We start from the raw sequence: 26,339 nt of genomic DNA, 5'->3' as shown, positions 1-26,339 counted from the left end.
CATGTTGATGCAGAATTAGATAAAGTATGTGAGCACATAAAAGTGGTAGAGAATTCCAATGAAATTAATCATGCCGCCTTAGAATGTAAAGTAAATGATACCAAAATTCGGTGTGAGAAACTTGGAGAGCAAGTTGTAAATAAGGTCAATAATTTAGAGACTCACATAAGCCATTTCAGTGAAAGTGTGAATGAGCAACTTTGTGGGCATGAATGCAGACTAACCAAAGTAGAACAGTGTGTTTCTAACCATAGTGATAGTATAATTTCCAGTGGAATAATTGAATCTACCGAGGTTGCGTATGTTACCCACAGACAGTTTTTAAAATTTGACCCAAGTAAGAACATGCACCCCAGAGAATTTTGGAACGATTTTGAAGACGTTTTGCCGAAAGTATGGAGCGATAAACAAAAGATAGGCTTTATCACTTCAAATTTGATGGGAGAGGCCAGAGTATGGGGGAATTTAGCCTCTGAAAAATACGCGAAATTGTCAGAATTTAAATTAGCGTTCTTTGAGGAATACTGGGGAAAGAGAAAGCAGATGGATGTTCTTAATCGGTTCTGGTCGGGAGAGAAGTATGACCCCAAGAGAGAGGGCATCAAACGATTTGTTCAAAGGTGGGTAACAACTCTGTCCTACCTTAGTAATAAGTTAGAAACAGAACAGATCATATTAGGGGTAGAAAATAAGCTACCGTGGAACTGGAAAACTAAGATCATATCTGCGCCCCGAGATAACATTGACAAGTTCGTACAGTATTTAGAAAGGGTTGAATCCGTCCAAAAAGAAGAAGAAAACATGAGGAGGGAGCATCGCCCGCCTGCTAGGCAGAATGACAATCGCGCGGATGTAAACATTAATAGGATGGGTGTTCAGAGAGGCGGCGGATACCGTGGCAGTTCACGGGGTAGAGGAAGAACATATGTTAACAGGTTCAATGAACGCGAGCAGTATGACAGCGGCCGACAGATGTCAGGAGGTGAGGCGGTCAGCTGGAGGCATAGTGATGACGCACCGCGCTCGGAAAACCATTAATTGTCTACGAGTGTGCTGGCGATCGTAGGCAACAGCGTTTAAAGTTAAATCCGCTGGCAAAACCATTCATAAGAAAGCAGCCTGAACGACCACCTAACATAAATGTTGTTGCTACAAAATTTAGGGAGGATAACGTAAAACAGACAGAGATAGTAGCTTTAAGTCAAGTGGAGGTTAATGAACCAATTAACTGTAAGAATAATCATAAGAAGCCACTTATTGAAGAACTAAGTACTAGTTATAAGGGTAATAATCAGAAAGACATTATGCACAGTAAAACTAATGAAGAGCTGTCGGATAGGGGTGAGAACAGTAATAATGGCAGGGTTGTGACTGTGCTTGATAAGATAATTGATGTTGTAGATAGTTACGAAGAAGAGGATAGATTAGATGAGGAGGTAGAGGTTAATGACGACGCCTTGGATAGGGTCGTAGAAAAGGAGGTTAATGAGAAAGAGGGGGAAACATTGGAAAAATGTTTTGACTTAGCAATAGTGGATAGGCTAATAGGAGCTGCCACTAGAATTGAGGGTGATAATAAGCATGAAATAAACCCTGTAAGTGTGAATGTGATTGCCACCCAAAAGACAGGCTTCGAAAGGAGAGAAATTGTGCAAGATTTATTGGAGGAAGCAGAACCCAAAATAAATAAAGAGTACTTAGGGCAACCGATAGTAGAGCTAAGAGTATTAAATGAACCAGTTAAATGTTTGATAGATACTGGATCGGAAGTCTGTGCAGTATCCCAGAACTTGGTAAATGAACTCCCTAACAGTAAACAGATTGTTAAGATGCCAGTAAGTGGCTTGAACATTGTAGTAGCAACCGGTAAGACTAAGAAGACAGTAAAACAGGAAGTGTTTCTACCCATAGCATTTAAGGAAGTAGAAATAAGACAGAACTTCTTAGTTATAAATGGACTGAGTGTAGACATATTGGTGGGGGCTGACTTTTTGAATAAATATGAAGGATGGGTGAATTTTTCTACCAATGATGTTATGGTAAAAATTAAGGGTAAACTAATTACTATACCTTTCATCGGTAAGCAGCTATGTGAGGATCCTGAGCAGAATGATTTTCCTATATGTATTTGTAAAACAGAGAAATTCTTGGAGGGCTATAATGAGTACGGTGGCAAAAAAGTAGAGGATCCGTCTGAGCTTGTGAGTGTCAGAAATAGGATCGAGGAGAAATTACTAGAATTAATTGATATTGATGAAGCAAGGAAAAACGATTTAAGACAAATACTAGTCAAACATGCCGAGGTTTTCTCAGATCAACCAGGGCTAGTAAAGGATTATGAGTGTTTTTTGACAGTGCAGAAAGACGCTCATTTCTTCAAAAAACCATTTGCAATCCCAGAAGTACATAAGGAGGCAGTACGTGACTTAATTCAAAATATGTTAGAGTGGGGAATTATTGAAAGGGCTGTTAGTGTGTACAATAACCCGCTAGTCATAGTTCCTAAGAAGGATGGCTCAATTAGACTAGTGTTGGATGCTCGAGCATTAAACAAAATAGTACTACCTGAGAGTGACCGTCCGGAGAATATTGAAGAACTGCTACAAAAGTTTAAAGGTGCTAAGTTCTTTACATCCATGGATGTGACCTGTGGATATTGGAACCTACCGTTAGCAAAGGAATCAAGAAAGTACACGGCATTCTTATTCGAAGGTAGATGTTATCAGTATAAGGTGGTGCCGTTTGGTTTAAATATAAGTGTATGTGCCTTTGTAAGAGCTATGTCGCAGGTATTAGGGGACCATCTACTAAGAAGAATTACAGTGTATGTAGACGACGTTTTGATATCGACACCAACGTGGGAGGAACACTGTATGTTATTGGATGAAGTATTGAGGGCCATAAAATTGGGGGGTATGAAATTGAAGCTAGACAAAACTGAATTTGTGAAGAAAGAAATTAAATTCTTGGGGCACATAGTGAGTGGCGATGGTATCATGACGGATCCAGAAAAGATTAGAGCAATAAGGGATTATGCTGCACCTACAACACGTAAAGCATTAAAGGGGATGTTTGGTTTGTTTGGGTTTTATAGAAAATTTGTGTCTGGACAATTATTCAATGCACCGTGCCTGCGAGAACTCTTAAAGAAAAATGTAGTTTATAAATGGACTTCTGAGTGTCAGAAGGCGTTTGAAGAATTGAAAGAAGCTCTTATTAATAGTAAGATTTTGAACCATCCCGATTTTTCGAAACCATTTTGTCTGGGATCTGATGCTTGTGGTTACGGGTTAGGAGTTGAACTATTTCAGTTGGAAAAAGAAGGAGAAGAGGAAGTCCACAAGACCATAGCCTTTGCGAGCAGGTCATTGCAACAATCCGAGAAAAATTATAGTATATCTGAACTTGAAGCATTAGCTGTTATTTTCGGCCTGCAAAAATTTGAAAAGTACCTTTTAGGACATGAAATTTGGATCTACACAGACCATAGTGCCCTTACATATTTAGACTCATGTCAGCTAAAACATGCTAGATTAAGAAGGTGGTCCCTGTATTTACAGCAATTTAATTATAAGATGATATACATTAAGGGTTCCGAGAACATCGTGGCGGACGCCTTATCAAGAAGTGTGAAAGATACAGGACAAGAAGGGAAATCTTTAAGAAATACCGATAATAATGAAGTAATGTTGGCCATCATGCAGCTCCAGGACGATGGCTTAATTAAGCGCATTTGTAAGAACCTACGGAGGGAACAGAACCAGGATGACAACATTAAATTAGTAAAGAGTAGATTAGGTCATCCAGACTACCCAAAATTACTGGTCTACTATAAAGTGCATAAAGATGTCTTATTTAGGCGCAGGAAAGACAGTGAGGAGAATTGGAAAATATGTTTTCCGGAGCAACATGTAGATGCACTTATAGACTACGTACATTGTAAGTATGGGCATTATGGCGCTCGTAAATGTATAGCTAAGTTAAGTGAAGTGGTAATTTTTGATAATATGTGGAGAAGGGTGCAACAGCGATTAGAATCCTGTGATCGTTGCCAGAAAGTTAGGGCCAACAATAGAACTATCCAAGGACAGATGTATTCAGTAGAACCACAAAATCGGCTGGATTTAGTAGCTGTAGATTTATTTGGTCCACTACCAGTGTCTAGAGGGGGATGTGAATATGTGTTTGTGATGGTGGATGGGTTTACTAAGTACGTAAAATTTTACCCAATTAAGAAAGCCAACTCTAAAGTATTAGTGAATAAGTTGGAGAAGGACTATTTTGGGAAGATAGGAGTGCCAAAGGCAATATTGTCAGACAATGGGCCCCAGTTTATCTCTAAGAAATTTAGTGAATGTTTACAACAGAGAGGTATCGATCACATAAAAATCTCCGCGTACTTTCCTCAAGGGAACATGTGTGAGCGAATTATGAAGGAGTTAAACAGATTGTGTAGAACATATTGTCATAAAAAACACTCCGCTTGGGCCAATTATATTGAATACTTCGAAGAAGTAATAAACCATCTGAAGCATGAAGCCACAGGATATGCACCAGTAGAGCTAATGTGTGACATTAGGCCGAATAATATTTTATTCGACCTGGTCGAGTTTCCAAATCTCACAGACATAGCCATCGAAGAGAAGGAGAGACTGGCACGTATTAATATAAGAAAGAAGGCCCTGGAAAGAAAGAGAAGGCATGACGCAAGAGCTGATCCCACTAGTTTTCAGGTAGGGGATCTAGTGCTAGTGAAAACTAGGGAAAGATCTAAGAAACTTACGTCAGAAACAAAGAAGTTTACCGATGCACCACTTGCGACGGGTCAGGCTCTTATCGCGCAGTTTCCTTTCCCTGAAAGAAAATCCACCTACCTCGTTTCTTAGGTAGTTGCTGCACTCGCCTCTCCTGATAGCAGCTACTGGAAAAATTGCAGAAAAGCAGTGTTGAAGAAACTGCAATTTAATAGCCGCTCACCGGAGGCCGCGATACATGTTTGCTGAAATACAATCTATGAGCAATCTTCCTAAATAAATTGAGTTATTGGAATGGTAGTAATTGTTTACTCAAACGAGAACGCGAAGTTGGTAATTCTATTTAAGCTCTTTATTGTCTTTAAGCCTCATCATCAGCCCGCTAATCTACGTTTGAAGAAAGTTCAGTTCACAATTCTATCCACACTCAAACCCCGCCAGAATTAACTTTCAAAGTTACGGAATTTACTTAACTGCAACACAGACGATTTTCTAACATACACGTTTGCAGTCGATGTTCAATAATAGTTCGTTTTTTAACGTTAATGCTCGCCATAAGCACTTAGTAAAAGTTTACGAAGTACCGCCACGCTTTTAATTATTAAAGTTACTCGCGTCTTTCGCGGAACGAAAAGTCACAACTCGCTCAAACTCACACTACGCGTTACTGGACTCTTCCAGTCTCAAATCGCACAGTACCGAACCGATGAAGCCGTTTTATGACTTCATTTTACACATTATTCGCGAGGACACATCAAGCATGTCTCTTCTCGATCACAGTTCCTTCGCGACTCCTCATCCACTCGCGACTCCTCTCCTAGTCTGCTAACCGTCCTCGCATCTCATTGGCTCACACATCACACAGCCAATCAGAATTAACTCTTTGGGTGCGCCTCGCGCCAAAATCTAGCACGCACCAGTCATGACTTCTGAATCATTTACGTCATGATTTCTTGTTACACAAAATTTACTGTATAATTTAACAAACCGAAAGGAAAACTAGACTTTACTTTATTTCCAGAAATTATTTAAATACTCGCGAACGTTCTGGCTGCTTGTACAATACCATACACTCTTGGACATCCGACATTCACTAAGATGGGGAACCACTGGCGACTCTGTTCCCACGGTTACATCGTCTGAACACTTGCGAGTTCCAACCTAGATTTTATACACTTGCAAAGAATGGCGAATGTCCCTCTTTCATTCACTCAGGCACACTCATTCACTCTCACCTACTCATATAAAATAACTGTTCACAAAAATTCAAAACATTTATGGTTTTAACAAAGTTATAGGTGAATTTCTAAAAGTAAAATTCTCAAAATAAATACAAAAGCACGGAAGGTGATTTTGTTTCATAGTTGGATGGTCACTGAAGGTGATCTATACATAATGGTATTTATTTAGACTCGAAAATTGTAGAAATTTGCGTTTTCTGTAAGATTTTTCTAATTTCCAAAATATGCAGGTTTCAAAGCTCACATTTGGATGACTTATTTTTATTCATAACAGAAACTAGTATATTAACTTTTAATTTCCTCAGGTTCCTCAGTTAGAAGTTATTAAAGATGAAAGTTCCACGTTATACACGCGGCTAGTTAGCGCACAGGTCTTACATTCTCACGGTACAGACATGCCATATGGTCGTGACGTCAGACGAACGGACACCGGTAATCTGCCCGCTACAGCACATATGCTAATCTGATGGCTACTTTACAGTCTGTCTACATTTCACAGTAAATATTTGATAGAAAACTGTGCGCTCGCACTAGTTGCGACGCCACACCCGGCCGGCTAATTTACTTTCGTGATCGAAATACAATTGAACCCTTTTGGTTTTACCCCTCAGAAAATTAAATTTTACCCCTCAGCGGGTAATTAACTCCAGGTTGGGAACCACTGATACAGAAGTAATCGTTGCTTAAAACCAATGCGTGTTGTTACACCAATAGCTTTTAAAATTACACCACCAGCAAAGCGGTGTGCAACAAACGTGAAATTGGATTGAAGTATATTACAATGCTTAAATCTCTTCGTGCGAGCTCTAATTTCTCATATTTTACTACGATGACCTTTTCTCCCTAGGTGGGTAGACGCCAGGAAAAATATTTTCACATTCGGAGGAGAAAAGATCCTGTCGCAATGATAAACGCTTTTATCTTAATGATTACCACTCCAATTCGCGTATCATATCTCTGACACACTGTCTCCTACCTCGTCATGAAACAAAACGAGCTGCCCTCCTTTGAACATTTTCCGCGTCCTTCGTCAAACATATCTCATGCTGATGCTGCAACGCGCAGAAATACTCCAGAAGAGAACGAACAAACGTAGTGTAGACGGTCTCTTAAATAGACCTGTTGCATCTTCTAAGGGTTCTGCCAATTAATCACAGTCTTTCGTGCGGTTTCCTCATTCCTGACATTACCTAGGTGTTCGTTCCAGAATAAGTTGTTCGTAATCGTAATCTCTAGTTATTTTGTTGAACTGACAGCCTTTGATTTGTGTGATCTGCCGTGTAACCGAAATTTAGCAGATTCCTTTTCGTACTCATGTAGATGACTCCACACTTTTTCGTTATTTAGAGTAAACTGCCACTTTTCGCACAGTAGAGGTATCTTGATTATATCATTTTGCAATTGGATTTGATCATCTGATGACTTTACGAGGCGGTGAATGACAATATGGTCTGAAAACAGTGTAAGATAGTTGCCCAGATTGTCTCCTAACCTGTTTATGTAGAATGCGAATATCATACGGCCTCTAACACTACCTTGAGGAACGCCAGATGTCACTTCTGTATTACTTGAAGACTTACTGTCTGTTACTTTCTGAAGAAAATCACGAACCCAATCGCACAATTGAGACGCACTTTGATTACACACAATTTAATTACAAACTGCTTTTGAGGAATGGTGTAAAAAACCCTTCTGGAAATCGAAAAATATGGAATCAATTTGAGATTCCCTTTTGATATCAGTTATTAGTTTGTGCGAATAAAGTGGCAGCTGTGTTTCACAAGAACGATATTTTCTGCATTCGTCTTGGCTGTCTGACAATAAATCGTTTTCTTCGAGGTAATTAATAATGTTAGAACGCAGTATACCTTCCAAAAATCCTACTGAAAATAGACGTTAGTGATACGGGTATGCAATTCAGCGTATTACTTCTATTTCCTTTCTTGAATATTTGTGTGACCTGTGCGACTTTCCATTCTTTAGGTATGGATCTTTCATCGATTGAGCGGTTGTGTATGATTGCTAAGTCTGGAGCATATGCATCAGCGTACTCCGAAAGGAATCTAATTGGTATACAGTCTGGAACGGAGGACTAGCTTTTATTGAGAGATCTGAGCAGTTTCGCTGCACTGAGGGCATCTAGTTTCAAGTTACTCACGTTGGCAGCAGTTCTTGATTCGAATTCTGGAATGTTTGCTTCGTCTTATTAGGTGAAGGCGTTTAGGAAAACCATGTTTAGTAACTCCTCTTTAGTGGCACCGTCATTGGTAACAATACCATTGCTATCACGTAGTGGAAGTATTGACTGTGTCTTGCCGCCGGTGTACTTTACATACGACCAGAATCTCTCTGAGTTTTTGCCACATTTCGAGACAGTTTCATCGCACTGAAGTTATAGCTAAATTTCGAGCTCAGTAATTAATTCAGGCATCTCTCAATATGTCTAATCTATACTCAATATTAGAAACAAAATACAACATGAAAGTAAGACCCTAACTGATTGTGAACAAGGGGTACCCGAACGAACTGCCTATAACTGAGGTGCTGTTTGATAACGTTCCATAGCTGGTTCGACTGGGAAATAAAAATAACACTTGGGTACATTATCAGAATAAACTGCACAGAAACGCACCGCAGAATATCGTACTCGCACTATCGTTTGCTGACCCACTTCAGAAACAGCGACGATTCTTACCACCATGTTTACGAGACTGTTGGCATCGGCTTCATATACGAGCATATACAACATAGAAGTGCTTTTGTTGTTCAGAAGTGCGATGCAATGTCCTTCGGGTATGCATGCATATCCGAAGAAAAAGGTACCTGGGACCACATTTGTTATAAAATTTCTTCTAGAAGTTCGGGTCTGGCTTGAAGCTTGCTCGGATAGCCTATTTCTAAGGCGACCGCGCCGGCCGATGTGGCCGAGCGGTTCTAGGCGCTTCAGTCTGGAACCGTGCGATCGCTAGGGTCGCAGGTTCGAATCCTGCCTCGGACATGGATGTGTGTGATGTCCTTAGGTTAGTTATGTTTAAGCAGTTCTAAGTTCTAGGGGACTGATAACCTCAGAATCCCACAGTGCTCAGAGCCATTTTAATGCGACCGCTAGTGATAAACGGGAAATCGGGGTACTGGTGCCGGTCCGTCAGAAATGTTCAGTGTCATCATTCCATTATTGAGATTATGGTTATCCAGAATCACAATTGCGAATGCATTTCATGTTCATACGGATAAAGCAAGCTAAATATCAGGATCACCGTTAGTAACCAACACGTCGCTGCTGAAGTCGTTAATGAAATTGTTTCGTAACATTACTTGCAAAGTGTTCTGGGATAGCGCCACGTTGACATAATACGTTGTTGCTGTTATTTTCTCTTCATCTCAACTATTTATCTTCACGTTTAATTTCTATGCAAGGCTTCAGAAAAGACTGCGAAACATTAAAATTTGTGTTTAATGTTTTCATATTTATAGTTTTTTCAAAAAATTCTCTCGCATTCTGGCAGTTTGAATTTAATATCCCTTTTATTTCTACCACTGCCACTTAACCCTCATGATAGCCTGATCTAATTTCATTATATTCCATTAATCTTGTCTTCGCCTAACAACGTCTTTTCAAGACATTACCTACCTCTTTCAGCTTGATCCTTTACCGTCTCTGACAAAATTACCACGTTCTTGGCAAATCTTAATGTTTTTATTTTTCTCCTTGCTCCTTTTCCAAATTTCTCTTTGCTTTCCTTTAGTGCCTGCTCTATGCACAGAATGAATTACACAACAGTCCTGCTTCATTCCCTGCTCAGTTCATGCCCTTTGATTTTTAGACTTTTAGTCTGATTCCTGTATAGTTGCAGATAGTCTTTCGTTTCCTGTTTTTGTGCCTGGTGACTACAGAATTTCAGACTATATTCGAGTCAACAACTTTTTGTATGACTATAAGTGCCACAAACGTAGTTTTGCTTTTTTCGAGTCTGCCTCCCGTATCTCTACATTTATCTGGAAACAGGAGTGATTTACCCTCCGCCCCGCCTCCCTCGCCCCGTCTCACCAAACCACCTCGCCCGACCAGTCATTCAATTCCTTTGTAAATCGTTTTGTTAGTATTTTGCAACCTTCACTTATTAAACTGGTGATGCGATAATTTTCACGTGTGTCAATACTTGTTCACTTTCGTAGTGGTAGTATTACGTTTTCCTGAAGTGTATGGGTACCTACTGTATCGCCTGTTTCGTAAATCTCAGACATGACCATGAACTATAAGCTATAAGAGCTCCAGGAAATGACATGTTCAAGGATCGTTCACTAGACGTTTCTGTCGAGCCTCTCGAAAAAGGATAAGGATTGTCTAGACATTATTCGTTAAGTAAATGTTTTATGCAGTTCAGTGACAGTCGTCGGCGCGCAGACACACACACACACACACACACACACACACACACACACACACACACACTTTTAAAAATAACTGTCGGTAGGATCGGGATTTACTCCGTTTTTAACTGTGGAAACTGCAATAAAACGTTATTGTTGGGTGTCGTTTGTGTTCAGTTGAATTCTGCCGTGGAAATCATAGCAACCCGATGAAGCTCCAGCTTGGCACCTTCTGGAGTAGAATTAACTGATGGTGGAACACCACAATCAGGAGTAATTTATAGCGCGGAAAGATGGAGTCAAAAGAAAAAAAAAATGAAAAAATATTGGAGACGGCGATAGAACGCCCATTAGTGCTGATTTTTGGACAAAAGAGCGCTTTGTTGAAAGGTGACGAAAACCAACGTCGAGAGACCCGGGAGACTGCGGCAGTCAGTCTCCGGATGAGCCCTAGCTGAGGCAAGAGTCTCCACGAAGTGACAAGTGGCGAGGCGTTCGACTACTCTCAATTCTCGGACTCGGCTAATCTTGTGACATGGTGAGCAGCAAGGCGGATGTTGACAAACATAAACTCATTCACTTACTCTCTGAGTGGCATAAAATTCCTGACTCACTGCATCAACACACTTCCTACAAATACTGAATCGCTTTTTTTAAAAAAATTCTCACCAGCAATTAATACAAAAGCTACTTGCACTCCTCCAATTTACTTTTTGATATGTTGCTAGGTAGAACAACATTACAAGGGATATTCAGCGACAAAACTATTGGTACTTACAGGCATTTGCGTTATGTATCAATATTTAGCTACGCTCCACGTTATATTAATAACTGGTTGTTTCTCATAGGTACGATATTCAACATAGTTTAAATGCGCCAGCTTTCTCAGGTGCTGAAGGTGCAACCGTTGGTGGCATCGTATGTCCAGGAACTGCAGCCCAATTCTCCCACGACCTGTTTTCTACAGAACGTTGATACAATGACTGTTTCTTCTCCACGTTATACTCTAAAACTCGTTATTCAAGTGTGCTCGTTTGCATAGTGTGTAGAAGGAATTGAGGAGGTGGGGGAATGCGGTGAAAACGCGTCTTTATCTCGGAGTGGGGTGATAATGGTGGCACATAATCTCTGAGAACAACCGTGGTAAGTGTAACATTCGAAAAAAGTTTCCAGCAAAAGAAACACTAGTGATTCTGTCGATGTAAAAATACTACCTAGGAAGTATTAACCACCTGAGATATAGGGAACGTGACGTGACTGATCCACGTGGCAACACGTCACGCATGTAATTTGGTCTCTTTTTATTGTTTCATGGAACGAAGTTTCTGCAGATTCAAGTACTACAGTGCAGACAAACTTCCTCCATAGGTACTCTGTGAAACAAATAAATAAAGAAAGAGAACGAAGATATAAGACTGGTGTCGTTAGATTGTTTGTCAGTTTGTGCTTTTGTAAACTAGAACACCAAACACTTGTCTGTGCTTTTCAGTACGTTCCGCTTCCAAAGACGACAAGCACGTGTTCTGTACCTCTCTTTGAAGTGCTTTGGCTGAATATATGAAATATGTTTTGTTGCTGCCAGAGCTTGAAGCAGTCCTTCGAATCCAGCCAAGTGATTTGTTGGCTAGGTTCAAAATGGTTCAAATGGCTCTGAGCACTATGGGACTCAACTGCTGTGGTCATCAGTCCCCTAGAACTTAGAACTAGTTAAACCTAACTAACCTAAGGACATCACACACATCCATGCCCGAGGCAGGATTCGAACCTGCGACCGTAGCAGTCGCACGGTTCCGGACTGCGAGCCTAGAACCGCGAGACCACCGCGGCCGGCGTGTTGGCTAGGCACCGACGCAATTCTGAACTGGGAGCCGGAATAGTACATGCACAGCATCCAGTTACTCTGGTTTGTCGTCGATGGTCGACTGTGTAAGTGCGCGGTATTCCACAGGTGAGTACGTGACGAGAGCCTGCCACCTACCGTAACACAAACGGCCGCAGAAAGCACGAATACGAGTGTTGGAACTTAAAATAGTGGCAACTATTTATTCACAACCGATACAAAAGAGTGACACGTTTGCACCTGTTACTGTCCTTCAAAGTTGGCACCAGCGTTGTGTAGAACCCGTTGCCAGCGATGTGGAAGGCGTCGTATACCGTTAGCAGAGCCTGTTCTGTTGATGGTGCGAATTGAGTGGTCTACTGCCTGTCCAATCTATGGAACAGTTCTGAAGCGAATGCCATCTTCGGAATCAGGACTTAAGTCCTGGGAGGATGGTAGATGGTACAGTACTTCCCAGTCCCATCAACGGAACAGAGCAGCCACAGCTGGCGCTGGATGCGGCCGCGCATTGTCGTACAAAATGATGGGTGGGTTACGCAGAAAGTGTCGGCGCTTCTTTCGCAAAGCTGGTCGCAGGAGATGCTCCAAACAACGATCAGAAGTACTGAGTATTGACGGTTTGCCGTGGAGGAACGTGCGTTAGGACAACATGGCGACAGCGTTACGTTAGACCGCTCGCTGACAAGTGACTGTGTTTCCCTCGGTTGTACGGACGCCGGTGACGTGGGACGGACGAGTCCATTTGCTCGGAGGTAAGGTAGGTATGTCAACAACGTGGGCTATCAGTGACAATAGTAGATTACAGTGCTTTATGTCTCCACAGCAGTGTTGCCATTATTTAAGTTCCAACCTATGCAATCTCGTGTCAGCTGGTAAGATCATTCCTTTGGCGTCATGCATTCGACCAAAATTGTCTCCGTGCCAATCATCGGTCGAACTTTACGGTTAAGTTATTCTAGTATCGTCGAGCAGGGTCACCAAATTGGCGAAGGTGCTGATCTACGAGCCACAGTTAGCCCTGACGGTTCCAGGCTGAACCATTCGTAGTCACTGGCAGCCCTCTCAGGAAGATCAAGGCACTCGTTACTTCGATTGTCATTCTGCCTAGTTGTGTCGTTTCTCGGCATCATTTTGCCACAAACCTTTCGCATGTGCAAAATTAGGTCAACATTTGATGTACGGTGAAAATGTTGAAGTTAAACTGGTCAGCCATCATCCTTGTTGTTAAACGTCGATCTGATCTCACAAGAGAACACAAAAGGTCGACGTTTTCGTCAGTTTTTGAAGCTGAAAGTCTCGCTGAGCGAGGTTCATCTTCAACATGTTCCCGGTCTTCCAAAAACGATTTATGCCAGCGAAAAACTTGTGCTCTCGATAAGGGATGTTTCCCATAGGCTTGTTTCAGCTCCTTCAAAGGTCACTCTCTTGGACTCCCCGAGTTTGACACAAGACTCGATTGCATAATTTTGCTTTAAATTCCGCTGCTCCATTTTCGTAACACAAAATAACACAACTTGGCGGATGGTGCTCTCAAAAATTACCCGATGGCTGTACGGAGCTGAAACTCGAACTGAGCATCTGGAAGGGATGATCACACTTATCTACACAAGTAGAACAATGCAGTATTATCTCGTGGTCGTGCGGTAGCGTTCTCGCTTCCCACGCCCGGGTTCGATTCCCGGCGGGGTCAGGGATATTCTCTGCCTCGTGATGGCTGGGTGTTGTGTGATGTCCTCAGGTTAGTTAGGTTTAAGTAGTTCTAAGTTCTAGGGGACTGATGACCATCGATGTTAAGTCCCATATTGCTCAGAGCCATTTGAACTAATGCAGCATTGCCAGATCGCTCGCAGTGTTGTCAGTCTTATTACTTTTGTCACACATAGGTAGACGTAGATCCGCACTGTTAGAGAGATGGACACGTGCCTTCCGATTAAGGACAATAAGGCATAGCCCCAACCGCCAGACTTTGGAACACTGTGTATTACCGGAAACTTGTCACAGCAATGCGCAGTGAGTTTCGGTCAGAGTGGGCTTACCTTGGGCGAGGAGATCTTGAGGTAGACGATGGTGGGGGCGAGAGAGGTCTTGGCGAGCTGCGACGGGTGGTTGATGGTGTCGCAGTCGAGCACGACCAGCTGCAAGGTGCGGGCCAGCTCGAAGATGCGTTCGATCTCGGCCTGCACCTCGGCCAGGCACGTGGACCGCGAGTTGGTCCGCTCCATGATGGCGCGCTTCGACGGGTTGTTGAGCAGCGAGCGCTTCGCCAGCGAGATGTCGGCCATCACGCGCGTTATGATGATGCTGTGCAACAATGCAAACTCGGCAACAAGTTACTTGTAACCCAACCAAGTGGCGCATGTTTCTGGGTAGCAAAACGATACAACTTGTAAGCATAGCCTAAGCGTTTTGTTATTCCTCCTAGCCAACACTGAATAAATCCTGGTGTGCTGCTGCACCTGTATCAACACATCCCACATACTCTCCATATCCTCTCCCAGCGGAATTTTAACAGACTCCCTCAGCCTGACAACGAAATCCTCCCTCACGTCTATTGCCCAGATCAGATTCGACCCGTTACTCCCTGCCACTTCCCAGTTTCAGAGCTCACTCCTTCCCCATTCGTCTTTTTCCTCTTGTTGAGCTCGTCCTGACCTCTCTCCTAGCTATCTGTATCCTATATCCCGTGCTTACCAACCAGTCATCCTCCCACAGTAGACCGATCTCCGCAACCCATCCCAACTGAACCGAGTATCTCCACAAAAATTTCACTACTCCAATGGACCAATCGATGTTCTCTCTCCTCATTACTCCTTCTACATGTAGGTACCCCCAATCAAGTAAAGGCGTAGTGTAATGCACTGCAGTGCCTGTTTTAATTTGCTCCGATCTCATTGTCACCGTTTTTAAATGTCAGACGTTTTCCTATGTTATTTCAAGTATAATAAACGAAAACTGTATATAGCTTGTTCTGTTAAAATGTTTATTCCATCCTTGTATATTTGAAACTCTTTTGGCTGAAGCGATGAGTACTGTTCAGTTGCCAGCCCACTTGTGAGACGATGGAATGAACTAAGAATAAACGAGTTGCTTGAGAACACAAGTAGCTTATTTCTGTCCCTCCTATGCACATCATACTGCCCACGCACTACGGCATGTTCTATAGATTAGTTTGACTATTGTGATACGAATCGTGTTGGTTAACAATCTCCCACCCCACACACAGACACACAACTTTTTGTTTCTGCCAATATCGCAGCACATAAATTCACAGAAGATGGAGATTGGACCAGAGATGTTAATGGACGCATAATATCCTCCTTTCGATGCCAGAGTATGAAATGTGATGGGTGTTAGGTTATTCTAAATATCAGACTTATGAAGAAACTTTCTACTGTGAAGTGTCATAGGTTGTTAAAAAAAGCATAAGGAATGATCTTTCGAAGCTCTTGTACTTTCACCTAATGTTTTTACGACTAATATTAAAAAATTTCCATGTTCCACCCTCACTTTCTTTTGTGGTGGCCACCTCGTGTCCAAGTTTGTGCTGCCACATGATCTCTGTATTTCCAGACGACATTTATAAATGAAATACCGGTATGCAAAACAGTCATGTTTAGTGACACTGTTTCCGATCCTTCAGTTCATCGTTCGCTGATAGGTATTGCATCTAGGTGTTTAAGAAAATCGATAATAATTTATTTCCAGTTCATTTCCTTAAAACTATTGTTATATTTTGACACAATCAAATTTATACTTTACATTGCCGGTATGGAGAGTATCAAACCGCCATATTAAGATCAATAAGCAGCACAGTAGTCTTAGCGTAGCTGAGGAACTGGATTGAACCTGGGTCCTCCATGGCCGGAGCCTAATGATCTACGCACCAGACTGCCACGGTCACATAATAAATGTAAAATCATCACTTTATTTTGCTGATTCACTCTCTCTTTCGTGTTCTTTTTTTAATTCGGTCGTATATTCGGATTAGTGTCGAGGTCCGGTGTGTCGGCCAGCCTGTGGATGGTTTTTAAGTCGGTTTTCCATCTGCCTCAGCGAAGTCGGACGGGTTCCCCTTATTCCGCCTCAGTTACACTCTGTCGGCGATTGCTGCGCAAACACTGTCTCCGCGTACGCGTACACCGTAACTACTCTACCACGCAAACACGGGGATTATACTCGTCTGGAATGAGACGTTCCAGGGGGGGGGGGGGGGGGGGGGGGATAGTTCAGCAACATCATAAACAGATATACACTTCAACAAAAACACAACGAAAAAAGAACAGGAAACATGTGGCCGGAAGAGCGCAAGAGAGAACACAGCGAGTATATGAAGAGAATTTGGAAGGAGCGAAGGAAGCAGGAAAAAAAATCACGACTGCTCAATTTCAGTCGCTGTCTTAAAAGCAAACAGCCGAAAATAATGCATAATATATGCCACAAATCACAATCCAGTTCTGGATAAAGGTACTGCGTACCAATAATAGCTACTTTTTGTGCTATTCGATTCGCCTATTGATCGGGGCGAAAATGTCGGCCTATATTCCTTAGCTGGCACTAATCTCTCTTATCCCCAAAAATGTGACAAGTTTCGTCGAAACTGATCACCGCAGTGACAGTGGACTTAGCAGTGTGCTACAGATTAGTTAGTGACATGTCCCGTAGATAATCTGACCGGTTCTTTTATAGAAAAATGGTATGGAACGAGTCAGATTAGAGAATGTGCTCTTGTCCACTGCCGCGAGACTAAAGTGGCGGAACTACAGAGTGCGACGTGCAGAAATGTATTGAGCTCTGGTAGGAACGACACGTGGACTCACCCGGACCTACTGTTAAGAGGAACATCTTTAATTGGTCGTATATAACAATTAGACAGATTTGTAGCATCAGTCTCGTTTCTTCCTGGCCAGTCTCGGGAACGACGTTTTTCACACAGCGCAAAGACACGTTGGTACTGATCATCTCGTCCCCCGTCGCTGAGATGATCGATTCTCATGAAGGTTGCCACAAGAATTGTGCACGATAGCAACACCTAAATAGGTAACACTTTTGTGTGCTATAATGAAGACAAAAAAATTGAATTTCGCTCAGCATTAAAAAGATTCTCGGACCTCGGTGATCAGTTAGATGCATGTTAAAACTCCGAGTCAGATGTTAACTAGGAAAATGAAAGTTAACGACATGACGACACGCGCTTTTAGAATAAGTCCAAAAATGGCTCTGAGCACTATGGGACTTAACGTCTATGGTCATCAGTCCCCTAGAACTTACAACTACATAAACTAACTAACCTAAGGACAACACACAACACCCAGCCATCACGAGGCAGAGAAAATCCCTGACCCCGCCGGGAATCGAACCCCGGAACCCGGGCATGGGAAGCGAGAACGCTACCGCACGACCACGAGATGCGGGCTTAGAATAAGTCTTCCACGTGTCAGTGGGAAAGGAATAAAATTACGGAAACAGAAAACATTACAGATACTGCAATATTTATAAGCCCGTGGCATGTGCTGATTAAAATCGCATCCGTATGCCAGCCAGCTTATCTTCAGCACAGAAAAGAGTCATTCCTACGGTGCGGCTACATGGTGGCTAACGTGGGAATAGCAATACAGCATGTCCAAAGGACGTTCGCGTGCCGTCTTTCAGACTTTCAGAAATATCAAATCATTGGCGTATTAGACATGGGATCATCGTACCGCAACTGCACAGACAGTTGGCTTTTCTGCAGCGACAACAGAACGAGTGGCGACGGAGGGGTCAGCTCGGCAGTGCAAAACAGTAGGCGCAGGTCCTTCCACAACGAGAGGAGATCACGCGACTGGCTCGGCTCAAATTCAGGAAGTCGTTGCAGGTAGCGTGTCATCACGAACCGTCTCTGGAGCAGATTAGTGGAGGACGAGTTGAGATTTCCACCAGCCACACGTCGTTTATCACTGATATCGTATCAGAGACAATAGAGGTGTACAGGTAGAGTGAACTGGGACATCGAGTGACGTTCTGTGGTTCTCAGCGATGATATATACTTCTGTTTGTGGCGATCAGTTTGAATTCAACGTGTCCATAGACGATGTTAGAGAACGTCGCAGCAAGCAAATATTCTTGAGGCCTACAACTGTCCAACTGCTGAAATCACGATGTGTGGGCCAGCTGGATAGTGCAACAGGTCAGTACTGATGATTACTAAAATGAAGCCGAATGCCCGGCAGTATGTGGCAAGAATGGTAACCCATATGTTCATTTGCTGCGTGACCAAGTTACCAAAAGGTGTATTCCACGAAGGTAATGCAGAACGCAAGGCTGCAATTCACATCATTAACGCCTTTAGTAGGTGATGAAACTTTATGAGACAGCTCCGTCATTATCAACAGCTAGGAACTAAGTGGATGAATTCAAACGTGAATATATCACTCTTGTAGAAGGTTTACTTGAGGTAAGTAGCAAAACAGTAACTTGAGCAATGTACGCTGTATGCTGTTAGACGGTAGCTTCGTTTAAGATGTCTGCCGCATTTGTTGGATAATGACGAAACACAAACGAGAAAACTAATTTATCAGCAACGACCAGACGGTTTTAAAAAGTATCGAATGTATTTTAGCAACCGATTTGGTAAAGTGGATGAGAACATGTGTCCACCACTGCAAGCCACAAGCGAAACAGCCGCCACGGCGGTGGGAAGGAGCACGCAAACCTAAACTGCAAAAGACGAGGTCGATTTCGTCTCCACAGATGTTATTTCCAGTATTTTATGAACTGCAAAGGTTTCTTTTTACTGAATACCTTGCAAAAAATGAAATAATAACAGACAAATAACTTTAAGAAAAAAAAGACGCAGCACGGAGGAATTATTCGAAGGAGGCGGAAATCGCTGATGTGATGTGCATGTACAGACAAACAAACGATTACTACTTCAGAAAATTTGGACGATATATTCAGGAGATAGAGCTCCAGAAACTAAGAAAGCCAATATCGCCTTGGTCCACCTTTGGCCCATATGGCAGCATTATTCGGCCTGGCATTGATCAGTAGAGTTGTGGGATGCCCTCCTGAGGGATACGGTGCCAAAGTCTATCCAACTGGCGCAGTAGATCGTCGAAATACCTGGCAAGTTGGAAGGCGCTGCTACAAACGTTCTCAGTTAGGGAGTGATCAACTGCTGGCCAAAGTAGGGTTTGCCAAGCACGAAGATAAGTAGTAGAAACTCTCGATGCTTGCGAGCGAACATTACCTTGCTGAAATGTAAGCCCTGATTGTCTTGCCATGAAGAGCAATAAAAAGGGCGTACAATATTGTCGAAGTACCGCTGGGCTGTAAGGGTGCTGTCGATGACTACCAAACGTGTGCTGCTATTAAAAGAAACGGTACCCCTGACCACCATGCTGTATGCTCGGCGACAGTCAGATCGATATCCCACTGCTGTCTGGGGCGTCTCAAGACACTTCTTCGGCCTGGAATCTCATTGACTGTAACGGAACTGTCTTCACTGGTGAGACCCGCTTCGAACTGAGCTCCCACGACCAGAGAAGACGCATCTGGAGACGGCCAGGACAGTGGTGGGACACCAAAATGACTGTCGCCCGCCATACAGGAGTGATGTTCTGGGTGTTATTTCTTTTCTCATGCGCGGCATCCTTACAGCACAGCTGTACGTTGACGATATCCTGCGTCCTGGTTTGTTGGCCTTCGCGGTAAGCAAACTTGGGCTTACATTTCAGCACGACAACGCCCGGCTGCACCTAGTGGGTGCTTGTATCGCTTATCTTCGCGCTTGTCAAGCCCTCTCTTGGCCAGCAAGGTTGTCGGGTCTCTCCCATACTGAGAATGTTAGAAGCGCGGTCCTCCAACCAGCTCTGTATTTTGACGATCTAACGCGCCAATTGGACAGAATTTTGCACGATATCCCTCTGGAGGACACGCAACAACTGTCAGTCAAACCGAATAACTGCTTACATAAGGGCTAGAGGAAGAGCAACGCGTTATTGACAATCTTTGAAGCTCTTTCTCTTGAAAAAAAAAAAAAAAAAAAAAAAAAAAAACGCCCAATTTTTCTGAAATTGTAACCATTTGTTTGTCTATGCACGTACATCACATTTTACGATTTCCGCCCCATTCAGATAACTTTTCATGATGCGTGGTATTTTTATCTTACAAGCCATTAGACAAGTCTCTATGACCAACTTGGTGATAACATACTTAAGAAGAGTCTTAGAGTATACCATCTTACATCACGATAACGCGACAACTGCGGTGGCCCTCGTATGCGTGCACCAATGGTAGTGTTTTGCGAGCAGTAATGAATTCACCACAAGACACCTATTACGTTAAATAATTTTTGGACACTTCAGAAAAGTCTAGAGGCGGAATCGCGTCGTGAAACAAAAAGTATTTTATGCAAATGGACCTATTATTTATTGAAACCAGTTTTAAAAGATTGCGTTTATTGGAGGCGAGCGGGGTCTACGTGGAGCGACAATAAAGTAATCAGACTGATTTTCTTTACAAGCTGTAGTAACCGTGCAGGTCTGCGTAGGCGCAATATCTTTGACCTTGGTCTATAAGCTGCTTCCAGTCCAAGTGCCACATCGATCCAACTGCTCAGTCGTGAGTTGTGGTGTAATAAGTTAACATGTGTTTGTGTCTCTCGACACGGAAATGGAACAACATAACATTGCGCAACGGTGTGCCATTTCTTGTTACGTTAAATTGGGTGAAAACGTGACGACAACTTACGGTAAACTTCAGAGGGCTTTTGAAGAGGAGGTTACGTCAAGAGCTCAAGTTTTTCTTTGGCATAACTTCTGTAGTGAAGGCAGAACGAATGCTGAAGATGAAGACCGCAGTGAACGACCATCAACCCCACGGATGCATGTCAACCTGGCCAGGCTGCGTGATCTCGTAGAATCCGATCGAAGATTATCCGTGAAAATGATTGCAGAAGAACTGAACATCAATCGAGAAACGGTTCGTCTAATAATAACTGAAGATCTTGGTATGAGAAAGATTTGTGCAAAAATGGCCCCCAAAAATCTCACGCCCCAACAGCGGCAAACACGATAAAATGTGGCAGCCGAACTCTTATAGCAAACGGAAATCAATCCAGAATTGTTGAGCCGTGTTATCAATGGTGATGAAAGTTGGTTTTTTCAATGTGAGCCGGAGGCAAAACGCCAAAGTTCGCAGTAGTGCTCAAAGGGATTACTCAGACCAAAAAAACCTTGCATGTCAAAGTCAGAAGTGAAATGAATGCTTGTGTGCTGCTTTGATTCCAAGGGAATTGTTCATAAAAGTTGGATGCCTCCTGGACAAACAGTTAACCAATATTACTCGTACTACAAAGAAATTTTTGAAAGACTTCGTAAAAGAGTACTTCGTGTTTGGATTCTGCATCACGATAATGCGCCATCCCATACTGCTCTGTCAGTACAGCAACTTTTAGCCTCAAAACAAATTTCAGTACTACCACAGCCACTTTAGTCACCAGATATCCCTCCGTGCGACTTTTTTCTATTTCCAAGAGTCAAAACGACGGTCAAGGGACACTATTTTCAAACAACGCAAGATGTCCAAAAAGCTGTGACGAGGGTCTTGGAGGATATTACAGAATATGAGTTCCAGGAATGTTAATCAATGGCAGAAGCGCTGGAAAAAGTGTGTGTGCCATCAGAAGGGTACTACTTTGAAAGAGACAACACTAAAATTGACTAAAACGGTAAGCAACATATTTTTCACATCAGTCTCATTACTTTATTGTCTCACCTCGTAGCCTTAGGTTCGCTTGAAAACTATATCCAGTCCGAATGTTCTTATGACGCGCTGATTCGACAGATATCTAGGTCACATCACATCTCACAGGATGGCGAACACACCACGTGTAAGATGTCACAGTCAAACATTCGGAATTTGCATATAATTAAACGGCACGCTTATCGGCATGACTGAAATTAACGTCACTTAAAACTTTGAATTAAATTTTAAGCACGTTATGCATACAGGAGATGAAAGAAAATGAATCCAAACAGTGTTACACCTATGTGATCTTTAATTAATGGTGTCGTGTTACAGGGAGAAGACACATTGATGCATGTGAAAGAATTAATACAAGATTCGGCAGGTATAATCGAAAGTTTGCTGACAGTGTCAGCAACCTACGAAGTAGGGACAGAGGCGCCTCCCCAGTGTGAATGACAGCAACGGCTGTCTTTCCGAGGCATGGGTGAGGTTTGCAACACCGTGGACCAGCGCGCCGCAACAATCGTGTTCTGTTGATTAATAATAGACAATCTACCAACCTGAAATCTTTTAACTATCACTCAGAATGTGTCAACAGTTTCGCGTTTGTAATTTTTCAACTAATTACCTGATGACCGATGGGCAAGTTTTCTGACGGACAGAAAAAAACATGAGGTAATAGGTTACACATATTATTGCCCTGCGTTGCGAATAGCGATGCGTTGTCTTAATTATGTAGTGTTTATATTGTGGAAGTAACCACAATTAAAGGAGGAATCATCCCGTGTAGGCTTTCACGGCCGGCGTCTTCATCAGTAAATACTTCCGGGCTAAATTGCCGTGGTCGATCTGTAGAACTTCTTCTCCCTGACGTTTCGATCTCAACTACGGAGAATATCTTCCGATGTGAGTCGACTCACCTCGGAAGATGTTCTCCGTAGTTGAGAACGAAACGTCAGGGAGAAGAAGTTCTACAGATCGACCACGGCAATTTAGCCCGGAAGTGTTTACTGATGAATTAAAGGAGGAGTTATGGTTGGAACACAAAATTAATTCTTACTGACCTTAGAAATACTTTGGAACAACTGGTGTATCGCAAGTGGAAGTCTGATACCAGCTGTGTTTATCACTGGTGGAATTAACAAAAGAGAGGAAAGAAATTGTTCCTCTAATGTGACAGAGAGCACTCAGGTACTCGGTGCACAGAAGCAGTAGATGCACCTTCAGTAATCAGCTTTGAAGTAGGGAATCAAATATTGAAACAGCTTTCATATTCCCACGTCCTCGACCAGAAAAGAGGCATACCAGAAATGGGAACAGCAGTGAAAAAAATCTAAAATTGATTTACGATCGCTTTAGTCCATCGCTACATTGTAACAAAACCGTGGCAGTTCTCAGAAGAATGTTCCGAGGAGACATGGGATATCAATTATTCTAATAAATCTAGAACATGCATGTCTTTCTGTGCTGCTCTCTGGGACTGGAGTGACAGACTCTCTTTCATTGTTGTTGTTGTTGTTGTTGTTGTCTTCAGTCCTGAGACTGGTTTGATGCAGCTCTCCATGCCACTCTATCCTGTGCAAGTTTCTTCATCTCCCAGTACCTACTGCAGTCTACATCTTTCTGAATCTGCTTAGTGTATTCATCCCTTGGTCTCCCTCTACGATTTTTACCCTCCACGCTGCTCTCCAATAAATAAATTAGTGATTCCTTGATGCCTCAGAACATGTCCTACCAACCGATCCCTTCTTCTAGTCAAGTCGTGCCACAAGCTCCTCTTCTCCCCAATTCTATTCAATACCTCCTCATTAGTTATGTGATCTACCCATCTAATCTTCAGCATTCTTCTGTAGCACCACATTTCAAAAGCTTCTATTCTCTTTTTGTCTAAACTATTTATCGTCCACGTTGCACTTCCATACATGGCTACACTCCATACAAATACTTTCAGAAACGGCTTCCTGACATTTAAATCTATGCTAGATGTTAACAAATTTCTCTTCTTCAGAAACGCTTTCCTTGCCATTGCCAGTCTACATTTTATATCCTCTCTACTTCGACCACCATCAGTTATTTTGCTCACCAAATAGCAAAACTCCTTTACTACTTTAAGTGTCTCATTTCCTAATCTAATTCCCTCAGCATCACCCCACTTAATTCGACTACTTTCCATTATCCTCGTTTTGCTTTTGTTGATGTTCATTTTATACCCTCCTTTCAAGACACTGTCTATTCGGTTCAACTGCTCTTCCAAGTCCTTTGCTGTCTCTGACAGAATTACAATGTCATCGGCGAACCTCAAAGTTTTTATTTCTCCTCCATGGATTTTAGTACCTACTTCGAACTTTTCTTTTGTTTCCTTTATTACTTGCTCAATATACAGATTGAATAACATCGGAGACAGGCGACAACCCTGTCTCACTCCCTTCCCAACCACTGCTTCCCTTTAAAACCCCTCGACTCTAATAACTGCAATCTGCTTTCTGTACAAATTGTAGATAGTCTTTCGCTTCCTGTATTTTACCCCTGCCACCTTCGGAATTTGAAATAGAGTATTCCAATCAACATTGTCAAAAGCTTTCTCTAAGTCTACAATTGCTAGAAACGTATGTTTGCCTTTCCTTAATCTTTCTTCTAAGATAAGTCGTAGAGTCAGTATTGCCTCACGTGTTCCAACATTTCTACGGAATCCAAACTGATCTTCCCCGAGGTCGGCTTCTATCAGTTTTTCCATTCGTCTGTAAAGAATTCGCGTTAGTATTTTGCAGCTGTGACTTATTAAACTGATAGTTCGGTGATTTTCACATCTGTCAACGCCTGCTTTCTTTGGGATTGGAATTATTATATTCTTCTTGAAGTCTGAGGATATTTCGCCTGTCTCATAAATTTTGCTCACCAGATCGTAGAGTATTGTCAGGACTGGCTCTCTCAAGGCTGTCAGTAGTTCCAATGGAATGTTGTCTACTCTGGGGGCCTTGTTTCGACTCAGGTCCTTCAGTGCTCTGTCAAACTCTTCACGCAGTATCATATCTCCCATTTCATCTTCATCTACTTCCTCTTCCATTCCCATAATATTGTCCTCAAGTACATCGCCCTTGTATAGACCCTCTATATACTCCTTCCACCTTTCTGCTTTCCCTTCTTTGCTTAGAACTGGGTTTCCATCAAAGCTCTTGATATTCATGCAACTTGTTCTCCTTTCTCCAAAGGTCTCTTTAATTTTTCTGTAGGCAGTATTTATCTTACCCCTAGTGAGATAAGCCTCTACATCCTTATATTTGTCTTCTAGCCATCCCTGCTTAGCCATTTTGCACTTCCTGCCGATCTCATTTTTGAGACGTTTGTATTCCTTTTTGCCTGCTTCATTTATTGCATTTTTATATTTTCTCCTTTCATCAATTAAATTCAGTATTTCTTCTGTCACCCAAGGATTTCTACTAGCCCTCGTCTTTTTACCTACTTGATCCTCTGCTGCCTTCACTACTTCATCCCTCAAAGCTACCCATTCTTCTTCTACTGTATTTCTTTCCCCCAATCCTGTCAATTGTTCCCTTATGCTCTCCCTGAAACTGTGTACAACCTCTCGTTCTTTCAGCTTATCCAGGTCCCATCTCCTTAATTTCCCACCTTTTTGCAGTTTCTTCAATTTTAATCTACAGTTCATAACCAATAGATTGTGGTCAGAGTTCACATCTGCCCCTGGAAACGTCTTACAATTTTAAACCTGGTTTCTAAATCTCTGTCTTACCATTATATAATCTATCTGATACCTTTTAATATCTCTAGGATTCCTCCATGTATACAACCTTCTTTTATGATTCTTGAACCAAGTGTTAGCTATGATTAAGTTATGCTCTGTGCAAAATTCTACCAGGCGGCTTCCTCTTTCATTTCTTAGCCCAAATCCATATTCACCTACTATGTATGTTTCCTTCTCTCTATTTTCCTACTCTCGCATTCCAGTCACCCATTACTATTAAATTTTCGTCTCCCTTCACTACCTGAATAATTTCTTTTATCTCATCATACATTTCATCAATTTCTTCATCATCTGCAGAGCTAAGTGGCTTATAAATTTGTTCTTCTGAAGTAGGCTTGGGCTTCGTGTCTATCTTGGCCACAATAATGCGTTAGCTATGCTGTTTGTAGTAGCTTACCAGTACTCCTATTTTTTATTCATTATTAAACCTACTCCTGCATTACCCCTATTTTATTTTGTATTTATAATCCTGTATTCACCTGACCAAAAGTCTTGTTCCTCCTGCCACCGAACGTCACTAATTCCCACTATATCTAACTTTAACCTATCCATTTCCCTTTTTAAATTTTCTATCCTACCTGCCCGATTAAGGGATCTGACATTCCACGTTCCGATCCGTAGAACGCCAGTTTTCTTTCTCCTGA

At 42.3% G+C, this 26,339-nt stretch overlaps 1 protein-coding gene across 14 annotated transcripts in view; it reads right to left on the bottom strand.

The window, feature by feature from the left end:
• The window catches only part of LOC126272091 (voltage-dependent L-type calcium channel subunit beta-1), a 2,208,268-nt gene that overhangs the window by 92,429 nt on the left and 2,089,500 nt on the right, over positions 1 to 26,339 (bottom strand). For all 14 annotated transcript variants that reach the window (XM_049974664.1, XM_049974661.1, XM_049974653.1 and 11 more), the window contains one exon: positions 14,243 to 14,507. In XM_049974664.1, the coding sequence (XP_049830621.1) occupies positions 14,243 to 14,507 (265 nt within the window). The remainder of the gene's footprint in view (positions 1 to 14,242; positions 14,508 to 26,339) is intronic.

Source organism: Schistocerca gregaria, chromosome 5 (genome assembly GCF_023897955.1).
Source record: "Schistocerca gregaria isolate iqSchGreg1 chromosome 5, iqSchGreg1.2, whole genome shotgun sequence".
Classification (NCBI taxonomy): Eukaryota; Metazoa; Arthropoda; class Insecta; order Orthoptera; family Acrididae; genus Schistocerca; species Schistocerca gregaria.
The sequence above is the reverse complement of the archived record's forward strand: the minus strand, read 5'-3'. Positions and strand labels throughout refer to the sequence as shown.